This window comes from Rhamphochromis longiceps, linkage group LG7, assembly GCF_057381845.1.
Source record: "Rhamphochromis longiceps isolate RC_006_pf linkage group LG7, R_longiceps_female_GT1.1, whole genome shotgun sequence".
NCBI lineage: Eukaryota > Metazoa > Chordata > Actinopteri > Cichliformes > Cichlidae > Rhamphochromis > Rhamphochromis longiceps.
The window spans coordinates 12,699,417-12,716,070 of record NC_140563.1 but is presented as its reverse complement, the minus strand read 5'-3'; the positions used below and the strand labels follow the sequence as shown (position 1 = coordinate 12,716,070).

Genomic DNA, 16,654 nt, shown 5'->3' with positions numbered 1-16,654 from the left:
GGAAAATCACTCTCCCTCGAAAAGAATTCTCATGAGAGGATGCATTAAGAAAAGTTTGTATGAAGTGATTTAGATTACATCAAGCAAAACCACAGAAATACAACACAATCTCAGCATCCTCCTCCTCTGGCCATCCGTGCCAGAGAGCTCTGACAGGCAGGGAGAACAGTGGCTGAGCTAGAAGTGCATACCAAGACATTTTATAGCCCCAAGGAATGAAAAGAAATATCGAGTATGCTTTTGGACCTCACAAAAAGCCCCCGCAAGTTAGCCCTCTCATATGTCTACCTCACTTACACCAGAGAGCCCATATATGGACACATATATGAAAGGTTTTTCGTTCGTGCGCAAACACGGAAACTTCTAGCCCTGTGACACGAAGGGCAAAAGATTGAAGGCAAATATTTGAATAGAGCTATCCTCGAGATATTCGGCAGCTGCGAACTCAGATGTACAATGCGACAATAATTGGTTGAGTACGTCAGCAAGCACAAAGCAATAGATGGGCATTTAAGTTAATGATAGAAAAACACACAGGAAAGAGGTTTAGAAAAATGTTTTAACAGCTTTAAATCCACCAAGAGTAAATTTTTGGACTCCTTATCTGGAACCGGGAGATGTCAAAGCTGCCTGTAAACAACAGTTCACTGCACTTCCGGCTTGACTCGCCCTTCTGTGTACAAATAAAAACAAAGGCCAAAAAATGTGATTTTGCTGGAGACATATTTGTAAAGCTGACTGTCTCACAAATCAGTGTTTTGTTTTTTTTCCTTTCACTATTCGTGCCTTGACATTTCTTGGCTTTTGAGAATTTGATTTTACACTAGGATTGTGGCATGGCATCCCACATAAGTGTGAAATGAATCGTGACAGTTCCCCACAGATGCCAACCCCACCTGCTTCTAGTCTAAGCTGACTGAGCAGCATCAGATATGGCTTACAATCTTCCCTCTCTGTGTGTCCCCCCTCTAAGAGGGGAAGAACACAAACAAACTGTCTGGGAGGCGCCCTGCCGAGGCCACAAATATTCCTCCATTATGACTTCTACCCACATTTGTGTTTGCTCTACTGAACGTGTTAACTTTTGGAATTTTCCTCCATAGCTCAGCTTTTTCTCAATAACTTGTTGTGGCTTTGGTATTGTCACAGAGGCTTTTCTGCAAACTTGAAAAATGAGCTTTAAATCTCAGCTTTGACCGATTATGAATTTCAAAAATGCATTTAGAAATTTATTTCAGGACTCCCAGGGAGCATCATAGACATATGTGTTTTTTATAAAACTGAAAGGTTTGTGTCTCATTCGTGGACTGTAAGAGGATTTTCTTTCCACAGCCTGTGGGATGACAGATCCTTTCTTTTAACAGCACCTACTTGTGCTGTAGCAAAATCTTGGCACTGGAAGAAAGCTACCCATCTTCAGTGGAACACCTGCAGCTGAATTAGGTTGACCTTCATACCAAAGGAATTTGCCTTTGGCGAAAACTGTGAATTCTGATCAGCTCATACTGTACTTTCAGTGTTTGTCATTTAAACAATAGGTTTGCTGGGATTAAAACAGAACAAGGAACGTGCCGGTGTGATTTACACCCTTAATGACAGATTTATCACCACACAAAAAGGAGTGACTCAAAGTGTCACAGCCTTATTGCAACTATCCATCAAGTTAAATACTGTAGCTGTCTCTGTGCCATGGTTGGATGTCCACATGGTTAGATGTCCACCTGTGCTCAATAATAAACCAGTTCAAGTCTTACGACTACCAGTATATGTCAGTGGAACATTACTGTGGATAAACCAATCATCAGTAGGGCATGGGCTGGGCTTGGGTTACATCTTAAGTTGCACCCTCCCAGAACCCCATCTCAGTTTTTGCTATGCTAAATGCCCCTGCATGGAGCTATCTATCACGGGGGTACCGTCCCAAAGGGCCAAGAAGTTTTCTCTCTATATATATCTGGATGATGTCTGCAGAAACCTTAAGATGGTATTTGACGAGGGGTCTGCAATCACTGTACTTCACTCAGCAGCCATGCACTCAACATGGAGGAGAACCGCCCTTGAAACGTTCACTGCTGTGTATCGGTGCAATCAGTAATACCGTGCATCATTAGAAAATAATCACTCACAAGTTGGCTTGTGGTTTCAAAGCATATGGCAAAACCTCAGGAAAGTTTTTAAGTGTTTTCCTGGAAGAACTTCCAGTCTTTGCATCCAATAACCTTTGTAAATGCACACAACACAATAAACAGAACAGAAGCAAATGGATCCTTTCTCTAATGTAGTAACATTTAAGCCATGACTAGACCCTGAATATCTCTCCCAAGTGTCTTCTTATGCAAACATGGGTTCAGGCACAGCGGCCAAGTAAAGCTCGGCTACTCCCAGAGCGTCAGCTGAGGAGAACCGGACATTCCACATACAGAGTGGGCTGTCATTGTAGGACTAACAGATTAACTATTACAGTGTTACAATATTATAAAGCAGCTCCAAATGGCTGCTTTGTGTCATTTAAATTCGGGAGGATCACAAACGGTCCGTAATTGAAAGACTTTCTTTCTACCAGCTTTTGACCTTTTTGCGTCTATATTTATGTGTTTAACATGCTCTAATTCGATTATGTATGGCATCCTTTTTTAAACCCTTATTTATAAACATGTGAGCTGCAAAAGCTTTCACTGATTTGAATTTGAATATGACGATAGCCCCACCTGTCTCACTCAGCTGTCCCCTCCTGCAGACCAAATCATGATACGGGGAGACAATCAGAAGTCCAACATGACAGAGTATCCCAGACCTGTCCAGAAAATAGGCAACAGTTGTCTGATTGCAAGTCTGTGTTTTCAACTCACAGTAGGACGGAATTCTTCCTTGACTGTATTCCCCTCAGTTGTTTCCACCTCTAAGGATAATTGTTAAGAATATTCATGGCCTTTAAATGAGTATTTACTGTTTTCAACACAAGAAATTCTTTACTGATGCGGCAAAGCTTTGTGGGAGAAGACTGCATAATAAGAGTGAAGTTATTTATAATGTTCCAACAAGTAAGTCCCAAGAAAGCATTTATCTTTAAATCCCAGCTTCAATGCTGCATATTGTAGGACGTAGGCTTAGACTTATTTAAGGTTGGCAGCTTTAATGGGCTTCAGAGACCGAGTTTTTTCTTTTCTTTCAAAGAGCTCAAAATTACATGTCTAGATCTTTTCTTTTTCTTTTCTTTTTTTCATTCTGCAGCCTTGAAAAAAAAAACACTTTTTCCATGTGGTGGCTTTCTTAAATGCCTTAAGCCTCAAATACTGAAAGAGTTTGTTATTGCCTTCTCATTTGTAAAAATGAAAGAAAACTTAAGTGTTACCTTCAGCTGTGAGAGTACCTTTAATTTTCCAGTGGAATGCAACTTGGAGCTCGGCAGGTTTTCACTAATATCTGGATTTCATTCAAAATAAACATATTAGGCCCTGGGACATTCTTAATGTGCCAACGATTTACAGTAAAACATGATAAAAGGAGCTTATTTTCATTCCAGGGGTGCTACAGGAACTCTGGCATGCCTTTTAACTGGAAATACTGTTTAAGATAATGAATATGGAATTCCAAATCAAGAACAACCAGCAGTGCACTATAAATTATACATTACTGAAAACATAAATGGCAAACTGTGCATAGGTATTGTAACCAGAAACATCCACAATACTGTGAACGATATGGCAACAAACAAACAAAAAAAGGACTGAACACTCAAAGCGTTAAATAAATGAAGTGGCTTAATTTACTAAGTCAGTCATGCAAGACTCAAGAAAGACCTCTTCAGCAACCTTGCAGACTTCCTTATTTATAGAGAAAAGCTTTCCAGAGCTTTGATTTTAGTGTGAGAGAAAAGCAATTAGACACAAACTCTGTAAACAGTGTCTTTCATTGCCATTAATAATTAGAAAACAAAGGCTGTCCCCAGATTAGCAAAATGCATTTTCTTTTAGGGCTCATGACAGTCAAATGTAAAACAAACAAACAAAAAAACAACCACTAATGGCTAAATTGGAAAGAGACAAATAAATCAATAGGATAAGAAGTCTCATCTTTCTCTGGCACTGTAAAAATCATAATTTGCTCCTTATTATGTAATTATTTCTTTTATTCAGTCTGCTAAGCATAGCAACAATATTCTATAAAACAGGCCAAAGCCTGAGCAAGACAGCGATTATTTTAAGAGACATATCTAATGCCTTTAGACCTTCCACTCTTGGCACAGTGTCTTGGATCCATTACAGACTAAGGCAGGTGCATGGAAGAAAAGTCGATCCTAAAAATATCCTTGAGAAGACTAAAAGACACTTGGAGTGTCCTCAGTCACCGTAGTGTGCTTTGACTTTTCACTAAGTTACTGCAGAGGGATCATTACTTGATATAATTTCTGTTAGGCATATTGTTATAATCGCATTGAATAATAATTGCTTAAATTTAGTAAGGCTAGTAATAAATATGCAATATGATGTGAAATTGTCTTCTTCATTAGTTTTTAAAACAGTAAACATTTCACAAATCACAAGCCAATCAGTGACTTAGCCGCTCTTATTGAAGTACAAAGCTGCCAGGATGCTGTGATGCCAGACAAATGACACATCAACGGTTTACATGAGGGATATCTGATACATTATCAGGTAAACACTTCCCTCTGTTGAGCCCCCTGGACTGTGAACAATGCCTCTAGGGCTTGCGTGGCTAACCAAAAGCATCTCATATCACAGAGAGCCACTACAGCATATTCCAAGCGAACTTACACTCAGCCACCCAAACACACTCAGGCAGAGATAAAGAGCTACCATAGACTACACGGTGACAAAAGCTTGTTCTGCAGCTGGCTCTGGTCCCTCTCCCAGCTTTTCCAAAGTAAGAAGAGATGCAGGAAAACAGGAAGGCACTGCCACTGTGAAATAAGGCCAGAAAACGTAATTTCCTTGCAAATTAAACATATGCCAACTTTCAGAAACTTTGGGAAAGTGCAGGCCACTCAATTCAGAGACAGAGGCTGCATGTTGCTTTTAAATGGGTGACCGGGGCGTTAACGCAAACGTAAACAGTCTTTTTCTGCATCTTCTCTGACATTAAATGGCAGGAACCCTTTCCGTGGGAGCATACCCATACTCGTCACACCCCATATAAAGGCGTCTCAGATGTATAGGAGCAACGAATAGCCAAGCAGATCCTTAAAAAAACGCCGGAGCACCCACACACGCCTCCTCCCAAAAAGTATTGGATGTCCAAAGGAATCCAGTCACTCCCCCACCACCACCACCTTGAAAGTACATATTTGACAGTGCAAAGTCAGGCAGAGCCTGCACTCCAGCTTAGCGTTCAGTTAGGCACAGACGCCCCAGCCCCTCTCCCACTCTATCCTTGGTTTTCCGTTGGACGTTTTGTCGGTGCCGCCGAACAACACTAAGCAGCCATGGATGCCATTAAGAAGAAGATGCAGATGCTCAAGCTCGACAAGGAGAATGCCTTGGACAGAGCTGAGCAGGCCGAGTCAGACAAGAAAGCAGCAGAGGACAGAAGCAAACAGGTCGGCTGTTTTTTTTTTTTTTTTTTGTCCTTCTTCCTTTTGTGGGAAAACCCGAAAGATGCAGTAAAAATGCAGGAATACCAGTTTAAATGGACCGCCTCCTTAAAACGGATTAATTATTTTCATGGATAATCCCAGTTAAGGATTAAAATTAAGAATAATCCATCCTTTAAACATTTTTTTGCATTTTTAATGTCATTTTTGAAGAATGATAAAAAAGAAATCATCCTCTCCACTGTTTTAGCAACTGTTGATGTAATCCATAAACCATATAACCCAGAAATCATTTTTGATTAAGTCAATTTAAGAGAAATGTCACTTGATCGTTGAAAACTGCATGTTTCTGTTATATTCTGTTTAACTGTATAATTTGTTCATATGCATGTGAAGTTAGAGGACGATATAAGAGAGATGGAAAAGAAATTGCGTATAACTGAGGACGAAAGAGATAAAGTGCTCGAGGAGTTCCAAACAGCTGAAGAAAAGCTGCTGACTGCTGAGGAGGTCGCCACCAAGGTATCTGATCCTGAAGTGCATGGGCTTCCCTAACTTTTCTCCTGTCTCTTTCTTTTCCGTGTGCTGTCCCCTGTCTCTCTCTCTTCTCTGTGTGTATGCGCTTTTGCGCCTGTGCGCGCTCACGCAACTCCGACCCTCCGCTGATCACCCCTGAAACTGTCCTGCACTGAAACTCAGCTTGAGGACGATTTGGTAGCTCTGCAGAAGAAACTGAAGGGAACTGAGGATGAGTTGGACAAGTACTCCGAGGCTCTTAAAGATGCCCAGGAGAAACTTGAGCTGGCTGAGAAGAAAGCCACCGATGTAAGTAAGGAAGGGATTTACAATGGCACCATTCCTACACGCTACCCCACATCTTCATTCTGCCACCTCTGAGGGAAGCGACAGTTCACCACCACTGCTCCAATCTGTGGATGGGTTTTTCCCCAAAGCTGATACACTACAAACTTTTATTTATTTGTTTGTTTGTTTGTTTTTAATCAACCATTTAGACCCGTAGTTGGAACTGTCGTTTCTTGAATTGTCACACGCACAATCACAGTCCAAAGAAAGTCGGTTTAATTGTTCAAATATAGCACTTTCAAAACATCTATTTTTAAACTCAGTTCATCCTCCCCTGGAGCCTCGTCGGTATTTCTGTACAAATTTGTAACAATCTCTCGTGTTTGTGGACCGTGATCTCCGCCTTTTAGGTCTTTTCAGAGCGATAAGTCATGCAGACTGAACTCACAGCCTTCCCAAAAAGCTCAAGCGCCTAGATAAATATAGCCCACTGCTATATATGGTCAAGATAGAGCTCACATCTGCGTGCTGCGCTCTTTGCTGACCAAAGGAAAAAACGGTTCCCTATCAAAAAGTCTTGGGCAGCACACAAATTAAAAAGGAAAAAAGAAAGGAAAAGAAAGCTGCAGCATTTTTTTTTCTCGATTGAATAAAAAGTTCTTTAAAAAAGAAGAAGAAAACTTTGTTTTGTTGCCCCACTGTTTTATCCCCTTGGTAATAAATGCGTGACAAAAAGAAATAAATAAATAAAATAAATTATGTAAAGAATTTAGATTTTGTCATCTTAATGGCCTCATAAAGTTAGGTTTTTACGACAGGGGTCCCTCGAATGACAAGAGGTGACGGCCAACATCAAGTTCGGCAGATAGAGACGTTTGCTTATAAAACTCAATCAGACGAATCCGGTTGCAGAGGGGAAACAAGCTGTAATAATCTTTTAATTGGATCTCAAAGTAGGGGGTAGGTGGGTGGTTAGGCCAAAGTGGGTCAAAAGTCAATTGAGTAATTGAGTCTTCTCAGCTCGTATTTGATTGGACATTTCATTCCCTATAGAAAGCGTATTGTGGTGCCCCCCCACCCCACCCCAAAAGAAAAATATATTTACCAGATAGTTTGTGGGTTGTTCGAGTAACTTTAACTACTACTTGTGTTTTATGGACTTGTTTTTCCCTTACATATTTTAGGATTGGCTGTTCCGTGATATTTGCAAAGTTTCAACGGCAGCCTGTAATTACTGTAGCCAGTGAAGACTTATTGAATGTCCTGCACTCTCCAAAACATTTCACTGCCACGTATGTACTGCTCGCGGCTGACCCGCAGAGGGGGCTGTAGCACAGTGTACGCTACGAGTACGCTCCGTTGTGTGTGGGTCTGGGTGTGTTCACGTCATTAAACAGCATTGGTATTTTGTATCTTTTACATTTTATTACATTTTATTATTTTATAGTGGCAGTGCAGCATGTTATCGCGGTCTAAAGTTTTGTACAACCCCGCAGGATACCGGTTATTTTTTCATGCTTCGTTTGAAATCACCGTACTTCCTGGTAAATACATTCACTGCACAGTGCGTCTCCAGAAGGCTTGCGCACTCTTTCGCCTCTCTTCACGCAGCCCTCTGCACAACCAAGGACGTCACCTCGTTCCTGGTGAAATTCTCGGAAACTGTGCTGCAGCGCAAAAGTGTAGTCCTGTTTTTTATATTATATATCTAAGTATATACAACGGTACATAAACAATGGCAGGAGTGACATCGCTGGATGCAGTGAAACGAAAGATCAAATCCTTACAAGAGCAGGCAGACGGTGCTGAAGACAGAGCCGAGAGATTACAGAAGGAGTTGCTTGCGCACAGGAAAGCCAGGGAACAAGTAAGCATGTTTACCGCGCTTAGAGCCTACCTGCGAGCGCACAATTGCCTCCTTTTTGTCTCTCTCTCTCTGTATCATTTCCTGTGCACTTGTGTAGAGTTCATGTAGGGCCATAGTTTGAATTGATACACAGTGAGATAGCGGGATTGCTCTTGACCCACCCCAGTGCTGGAAGCTGAGCTTTTACTTGGCTCTCCGTGTGCCACCGCAAGTCTCAGATGAAGCTTTGATAGCCCGCTGCTCCTGGATAAGCGCCTCTAATTGGCAACGTTAGGCCGCTGATGCCCTGTTGGCTCAGCAGCAACTGTGGCACTTTGTGTCATTGTATTGTCTCATCTCCTTAAACGAGTTCACTTGCATTTCCTTTACCGGTAAACCTGACTGTTATATATATATATATATATATATATATATATATATATATATATATATATATATATATATATATATATTGCGATCCTTTAATTCATTGCTCCAGCCCAACCAGGAGCAGGCCACACATTTGAATAAAGTATTTTCAGCAACCAGGAAACTACCACTGTGGCAACATTTGAAGGTGCCAGTGTGCTCTGTCAGCTTATGCTCTTTGACTTGCCCTTATAAGGACAATATAGTTTCACAGCAACGAGCAACAGAACATAGCGGTAGTTATCTATACGGGAAATAAATCTTAGTGCACAGGCTCGCAGCAGTCAGAGTTAATCTCAGGCTTAGTGTAACAGCTTGTAATTAATGTTGACAAACTGTAATGTATTAGAAATAGTAGTGACCACTAATGGGTTTATAGGTCATTAGAAACTTCCTCATCGTGCTTTAAAAACATCCAGTGCATTCTGGCCCAGCGCTGCACACTTTAACCTAAGGCTGCAGGGGAAAGCTTCTGAAAAGACTTTTGCCTCGTGTGCAGGCTTCTGCCGAATATCCGCTTTTCAGTGACACCAGTGCAGGTCTTGATCCCTGCTGAGCAGTGTCAGAAAGCAGAAGTAGCTACACGTTTGAATAATCATAAAAAGACCCACCTTTTTTTCAATGTGTGCTCGTGTATATCAGCTTTTCTGCAAAGATACCACCTCATTTAACACAGATTCCATAGCTTACACTGATGACCAGATAAATTACACTTAAATGTTTCAAACCCCAGGGAGCCTACTTTGTAGCTGTACAATGCAAGCAGTCATTTTCAGAATTCATTAATTGTGCCAGGCCCTTTTGACTTGAGCCTTGTTAATGTCCTCTCAGGGGAGCTCAGTAATGAGGCGCGGCATTCAGCCTTATGTTAGTTTGGGGAAATTATCATTATACATAGTCAATGAGGAGTAGGCCTGGTGGGAGGGCTTTTCCCAACAGGTGGCTCACAGATAACACTTCAGAACAACCACGATTACACTCTCTCAGTGGGCATAAAAACAATGGTGGCGACACCTACTCTAATAAACAAATACATTCACCGGTTGCTTTCTTTGGACCGACTTTCTTGTTGTGCTATATGTGACTGATTTGTTGAGCATACCTGCAAAAACAATCTCCCGACATGATGTTTCTTCTTTCCTTAGGCTGAGGGAGAGGTCGCTTCCCTTAACAGACGTATCCAGCTGGTTGAGGAGGAGTTGGATCGTGCTCAGGAGCGTCTGGCTACTGCTCTGACCAAGCTGGAGGAGGCTGAGAAGGCTGCTGATGAGAGTGAGAGGTGAGTTTTGTGAGGCAGCTCAGGCTCAGACAGGGAGGTAAACAGGCCATGTGAACATGTTTCCACTCCTTTGTAGAAGTGCCTCTGCTCTTTTTTAATATCGGAAAACATTTAGGTATTCACCTTAGGAGCACATTAAAGATTTACTTGCCAGCACTACTATTTAACCACATATGGGTCCTCAGGGAAAACTGCAGGAAGTCTGTCAGGTCTCACCACTTAATTCTTAACATTCTTTGACTGTTCCCGCACACAGAGGCATGAAGGTCATTGAGAACAGGGCCATGAAGGACGAGGAGAAGATGGAGCTGCAGGAGATCCAGCTGAAAGAGGCCAAACACATCGCTGAGGAGGCTGACCGCAAATATGAGGAGGCGAGTTTTTTTTAAGCATTTAGCTTTGAAATTGATAGCTCTGCAACAGACGTTAATTCAGTTATAACAACCCTGAGCTCTTCATTCTGTTAAACTTGTTTTTACCCAGTTATAACACTTGAATTTTCACTGGAAAGTTTATAATATGTCCTGTATCCTTTAAACCTTGTTTATAATTCACCAGAATTGGAGTTGCAAGAATAATCGTAAGCGGGTGAAACACTCTGGGCTGGATGTAACCCAGTGCTAACTTTCTCACAGTCATTTCATGGTTCTTTTTTCTAAAAACGTTGTTGTGCTACACCAAAAGGTTGCCCGTAAACTGGTCATCATTGAGGGTGATCTGGAGCGTACAGAGGAGCGCGCTGAGCTGTCAGAAGGGTAAGTCCTTTTGCCTTTTTTTTCACACACAAAATCTTTGCTTAAACTTGCACGTATGCTGGAATTGAAATACTCAGGAAGCTTCGAGCGCTAACACTTAAAAGTCTAGTAGTTGTTTCCATTTGAACAGTGTGCCCTGTGTTCTTACTGTATGTGCTGATTATTTGCATGCCCCTCGTGGTTTGAATGGTTTTGGCTTGCACATGCGCGCCACACCCACTAACAGGCGTGCTCGAAGAGTGGAGGATGAGCTAAGGGTTTTGGAGCAAAGCATGAAATCACTAGACTCCACAGTCATACAGGTACTGCAAACAGAAAGCATAACACACTTGTATCTCTGAGTGGCTCTTCTCACTGCTTTGCTTGCTGTGCTTGCTCCTCTCCTTCATTGTGCTCTTTAATTCCAAGTGCAATTAGACTGTTTCATGCCTAACATGGCAGGGGCTGTGCAAGAATAACACCACAGAAAAGTATGATATTTCAATCCAAACAGATAAAAAACACACTGCTACTGTGTTTTCTCACATTCCTGCTCTGTTAAGGCACTTTTGAGGTACTTGGCGTTCCCTCCTTGTTAAAACCCTGTAGTTTTTATTTATTATTTTGTTTCCTCTCCCCCTCCTTTCTTCTTTTTCCCTCCACCTTTTTATTTGTGTCTACCTTCGGATCTGTCCATCGTCGTCTCCCTCCTTTTTCCTACTCGTCCTTGGCAACTTTATCCCCTAAAACACCAGCAAATGCTCTGAGCTTGAGGAAGAGTTGAAAACTGTGACCAACAACCTGAAGTCACTGGAGGCACAGGCTGAGAAGGTACGTGCCATCCTTCCGGGCGACTGCATGCTGTCAAACCCTTGCAGCTCCCCTGCAGACTTGATGGATGGGGCGCAGAAGAGCCTCTTCACTTCTGTTTTTTTTTTTAAAACTCATTTCTATAAATGCAGTGAAAGTATTTATCTCAACGCACATGTTTGCGATTCCTTATAGCTGTTGTTGCTTTTGACCCACAGTACTCACAGAAGGAGGACAAGTATGAGGAGGAGATCAAGGTCCTCACTGACAAGCTGAAGGAGGTACAGTTTCACAATGCCCCATCTGGTGTTTTAGACTCACACCAGGATAATTTACACAAGTTTCCACATCAAGTGTTGGACTGACTTCTGAATCTGTCTCTGTAATGCAGGCTGAGACTCGTGCTGAGTTCGCTGAGAGATCAGTAGCCAAGCTTGAGAAGACCATTGATGACCTGGAAGGTATGCTTTTTGGGGTTTTTTGTTTGCTTGCTTTTCTGCCTCCAAACTCAGAATGCTACTATGATTATTTTTCCAATGTTTATTGTATCATTGGAAGTGTTTTGGGTAAGTGTTTCAAAAAATCTCCTAGGTCCCTTTTTCACATTTCTTTTTGAACTCTATCCTGTTTCATCTTCTCTTTTTTTTTCAGACAGCATCTTATTTCTATTTTGGTACTTCTTATTCTTTCACTATTACATTTAGTTGGTTGCTTTTTTCAGTTCCAGTTAGGAATGGGTGGTTTTAAAGTTAAGCAGCGATATCAGGCTTAGGTGTTGATTTAGTCTTATAAGCACCACATTGCAGTGAAATACAGCCCATTTCTCAATGGTGCTGAAGAATCTAACCTTAGATCTGCTGCACATCCACTCTGTCTTTCTGGTGTAACTTTGTTTCCTTTTTCCCCCCCTCGTTTTTCTGTCCTCTCTCCATGTTTTTTTTTCCTTCCCTGTCCTGCAAATGGTCTGGATGCTTCACCTTCCACCTCCTTGTGTCATGTTCCTCCTCCACCTTTTGCTTTCAATCACCGCCCTACCTCCCGCCCCACCCCCAACATGAACCTTTCACTCCTGGCCCACCAATAGATGAGTTGTATGCCCAGAAACTGAAGTACAAGGCCATCAGCGAGGAGCTGGACCACGCCCTCAACGACATGACTTCCATGTAATTTTTCTACTTGCCGTACCTGCTTGTTTCCACCATCATGCCCCCTCTCTCGCCTCTGGCCTGCACCTGTGTTACCTACACATCAAATGTCTCACCTCTTTTGTCTCCCTCATTTATTATTTTACATGCTCACTAGAACTAAACATCTCATCTATACTAAAATTCCTTTTTTATATATAGTCTTATATATAAAGTTTCAAGTCTTAAAACAGAAATTTGTTCCCTCTGTACTTGAGCTGCTCCTGTAATAGATAATCCTGTCTTTAATTGTGTCCTTATGATGATACTGTATGCCTTTTGTGTCAGTATCTTTGACATTTGAGAGTACAGAAAAAAACGAATGAAGTCAGTTCATGCATGAGCAGAACGCAGCATGATAATATTTAGATTCTTTTATGAGTTTATGTTCAAATGCCCATTGTAATATCGTTGGACATTTTCACTTCTTAAGCAATGCATGCAAGCTGTTGATTGACAAAAACTGCAATAATGATTTTTTTTTTCACTGAAACTGGTTTACATGCTGATCCTCATGGTTACATGTAGTGTCCCCATTTCTACTAATATGGTCTACTTCCGTTGAGAAGAAAGGCCCACACATGTGTTTGTGATAGCCTCCTTTGCTATGTCAATATACCAGGTGAGGAGAAGAGGCCATAGCGTAGCACCAGTGTGGCTGAGCCCACAGTTTTTCCTAAGTAAAATTCCCAGTGTGTAAAGATGAGAGCCACAACTGTCTGTCAGTTGAGCGCTGCACCTCGTGATGTAGCAGGAAGGTGTTGATGTAATCACAGGAAGGACTTGCCCCAACCCTTCAGTGTGTGTGTGTGTTTGCAAGTGTTTTCCAATGCACAGGATGCATTTATACTGTGCATTGTGGTTTTTGTGGTGCCCTTCCGTGACTCCCGTGTGTCTGGTGTATTTTGGTTGGCATTTTACATTTCCGTAGGTCCCCCTCCTGCTCCCCCCAGGTTCACTCTACTTCTTCTCTTCCACACAGATAAATTGTTTACACCTCATCAAAGACGCCTCCTGCCGGCTGAGCAGCATCTGTCTGCTCTCTCCAGCCTTTTCTCCATTTCCCCCCCCCCTTCCCTCTCTGTCTTTGCTTCCCTTTCCCCCTCATGTCTTCATGTCAACATTACTTGCATCCCATCACTTGTACAGAATCCTAGAATCTTTCTGCGTTGTGTAAAAAAAATAAACGTCCTTCCTTCTATGTAAAGCTGTATCTCTTTTCTCTGTCCTTTTTATTTTTCATTCATATTTATTTTTCACTGGCTCTAATAAAACCAGGAAGCCTTGATTTTAAGTTATGCTATTGAATCATTTTCTCTTTTTTTTTCTTTTCTTGCATCTCAACAAACCACTAGGTCCTCACTCTTCCTTGGTGTAGTTTTATGGATTTCAGTCGATGCTCATTTTCTTCTTCGTCCAAAGTTTTTCTTTTCTGTGAAGCTGATATAATAGGAATATCACAGCAATACTGAAAGCACAGAAACCTCCAGCATCTGTAGATACTTGACTGAAATCTGAGTCTAGTTGACTGATGCATGCAAGCACTTTTGAACATGTAGTATTGTGATGGGAGTAATTGGCAGGAAGGATGTTTGAGCTGGTGGTAATTGGTGTTGGGCTGTTATCAGCAAGACTGTGGCAACGTAGAGTAATGGTTGGCGTGCAGAACAGTATGTAAGAGTTGTGGAACCTCATCTGACGATGAAATATTGGATGAAACTGACTGACATCAGTGATTATGACAAACAGGCTTTGTATGATATATGGTATCTTGTCATATATTTAAATAAATACACCATGACACATTCAGACTCTTTGTATTAAAGTCATTGCCATAAATTGTGAGAGATCAAGATTAACAGGAGTGAGCATGAAACCAAATTTGGCCTAAAGACTGGCTGAGGTTTAGCAGCCACATTAAAGATACTTACAGGAAACTGAGTGAATAATCAAGACAGAGTAGTGATTGAATTCATGATTTATTTTTCTGTTTCTTCATTTTTCAACTTAAATGGTTCCATTTTAGGATTTAGATCTTTGGCTCTTTTTTTGTCACAATGCTCTATCTTCTGTTTCTTATTCTATGCACAGCCCTGGCTCGCCTCTTGCAGACAAAAAGAAAAAGCAGGAACCATCAAAATACTTTATTTTGTAATATCATCTATTATTATGGCTATTTAGATCTTTTACAAAGATTAAACCAATCTCTCGGTGCTCCTTTCTAGAGAAGGTAGATGTCAAAGGGTATTCCACTTTCTCTTTTCCTGTTTTCCTCTGATTTCCTATTCTCTCTGTTTTTTCAACTTGCTTTCTGACTGCAAAGATCGCCTCTACCATCAACTTGAGAAAAACCGCCTTCTCTCTAATGAACTTCGCGTGGCCTTGAATGAGGACTAACTTGTTCATGTGTTTGTTCCGTTCACTGCGGTTTTGCTTTCGGTGTGCGTATGACAATCGGATCCAGCGTAAGCTCCAAAGCTCTTCCGTTTGCATTGCCCGAGTACGATGCCTGTGCTGCTCGATGTGTCTGTGTCGCTGCTGGTGGAAGTGTATTTGAAACCGTAAAAATCAGGGATTATCTTTACATATAATTTTCTAACCTTTAGTTTGGCATTAATAAACTGTTATAACCAACACTATAATAATCTACCTGTATACTGTTGCTGTGTGTTCTGTGTCAGTTGCAGTGTATTTGTAATCTGCATGACTGCTTGCTATTCTGTGTGTTTCTGTTTGCTGTCAGTGCTGTGCAGGTCGGGTTAAAAAGCACTCAGATTTACCAACTGACCTGAACAATGTAGCCAGCTTGATTATTAATACAAGCTAACCAGCTGACTCACTTGTGTGTGCTTGTGTGACATTAAAATGTTTTCATTTTGATTGTTCTAACAGAGAAAGTATCACAAGCTAAAGAAGAGAACCTCGAAATGCACCAGATGCTGGACCAGACTCTAATGGAACTGAATAATTTGTGAAAGCACGGTCTGACCCCTCCCCTTGCCCCTCACACACACATACACTGTGGTTTTGGCTTTATGTATTTGCACCTTGCTTACTGTAAACCCCTTCTTCTCGTACCTTGCCAATGGTGGAGAACAAACAGCCAGATGCTATTCTTATTGCATCGTTCTGCCTTCAGCAGAACTCAAAGGGGAAGTAACGCTTAACCATTCCCTCTCATGAAGCCTAAACTGAGAAACACGGTTGTTTTCGCAAGCCAGTTTTTATCTTTGCCTTTTGCAATCCTTGATTTTTTTTTTTGACAAGTCATCTGGTGAAATGACCATTGACCAAGTACCATTGGTTACAAGATTGTTTTCTACAACTGCATTTAAGCTGATCTGGTACGTAGCATTCTGCCTTGATCATGCACATACCAAAGGACAAAGTGGAGAAATTTTGCACTTAGTAAAACCTCAGCATTATTCATACAACAAACTATGTTAAAAAAGAGTCATTGCACCCCAGTGAATATACACATGAAAGTCATCACAAGTGTATGTATACCCTGACAGTCACTGTCAGTATGTATACTGGTGCTACTGTAATGTTAAAGAAATGGCACAAGACTTCAGCCCTTTTTGTTGTTGTTGTTTAAAACCAAGGTTCAAAATTGTTTCATTTTGTCTGTATAGTATGATTTTTGGTGTACCGGTAGTGCTTTGTTCTAGCATTGTTTTAATGTAGACGTCTCAAGTGTCATCATATCTAAAATGTAAAAAATATAAATATAAATAAAAGCATGTTTTGAAAGTTTTGTAACTTTGTTTGTGGTACATACGTAGACTTTTTGTTTTGTTCGTCAGAGGTGACCTGTAGTTGAATGAAGCTTGATTGCAGTGCAAAAGAAAAGAGAAAGCTTATTTAATAGATTTTATTTTATCTTTCCATATGTAAAATGTATTACATTTTTCAAATAGCTAAAAATTAAATAAATCTATTAATTTTGCAGCATTTTCAAAACTTCTCTCTCTTGTTTCTTTTCCTTGGGCCTCAGTTTGACTGCCATCTGTTCAA

General features: G+C 41.1%; 1 protein-coding gene across 6 annotated transcripts; it reads left to right on the top strand.

Annotated features, from left to right (window-relative positions):
• Nucleotides 1-5,298: 5,298 nt before the first annotated feature.
• tpm1 (tropomyosin 1 (alpha)) lies at nt 5,299-16,390 on the top strand. Of its 6 annotated transcripts, XM_085412212.1 has the most exons (10): nt 5,303-5,557; nt 6,251-6,376; nt 9,776-9,909; nt 10,166-10,283; nt 10,594-10,664; nt 11,399-11,474; nt 11,672-11,734; nt 11,845-11,914; nt 12,538-12,616; nt 13,620-14,446. In XM_085412212.1, exons 1-10 carry the CDS (start codon nt 5,444-5,446, stop codon nt 13,621-13,623), a joined length of 855 nt encoding a protein of 284 aa, XP_085268338.1. In that variant the 5' UTR covers nt 5,303-5,443; the 3' UTR covers nt 13,624-14,446. The 6 variants fall into 6 exon arrangements, with proteins under 6 accessions (XP_085268340.1, XP_085268339.1, XP_085268338.1 ...); XM_085412214.1 differs by lacking the exons at nt 12,538-12,616; nt 13,620-14,446 and adding an exon at nt 15,530-16,390 and having other exon boundaries at nt 5,299-5,557; XM_085412213.1 differs by lacking the exon at nt 13,620-14,446 and having other exon boundaries at nt 5,302-5,557; nt 12,538-12,620.
• Nucleotides 16,391-16,654: the final 264 nt, after the last annotated feature.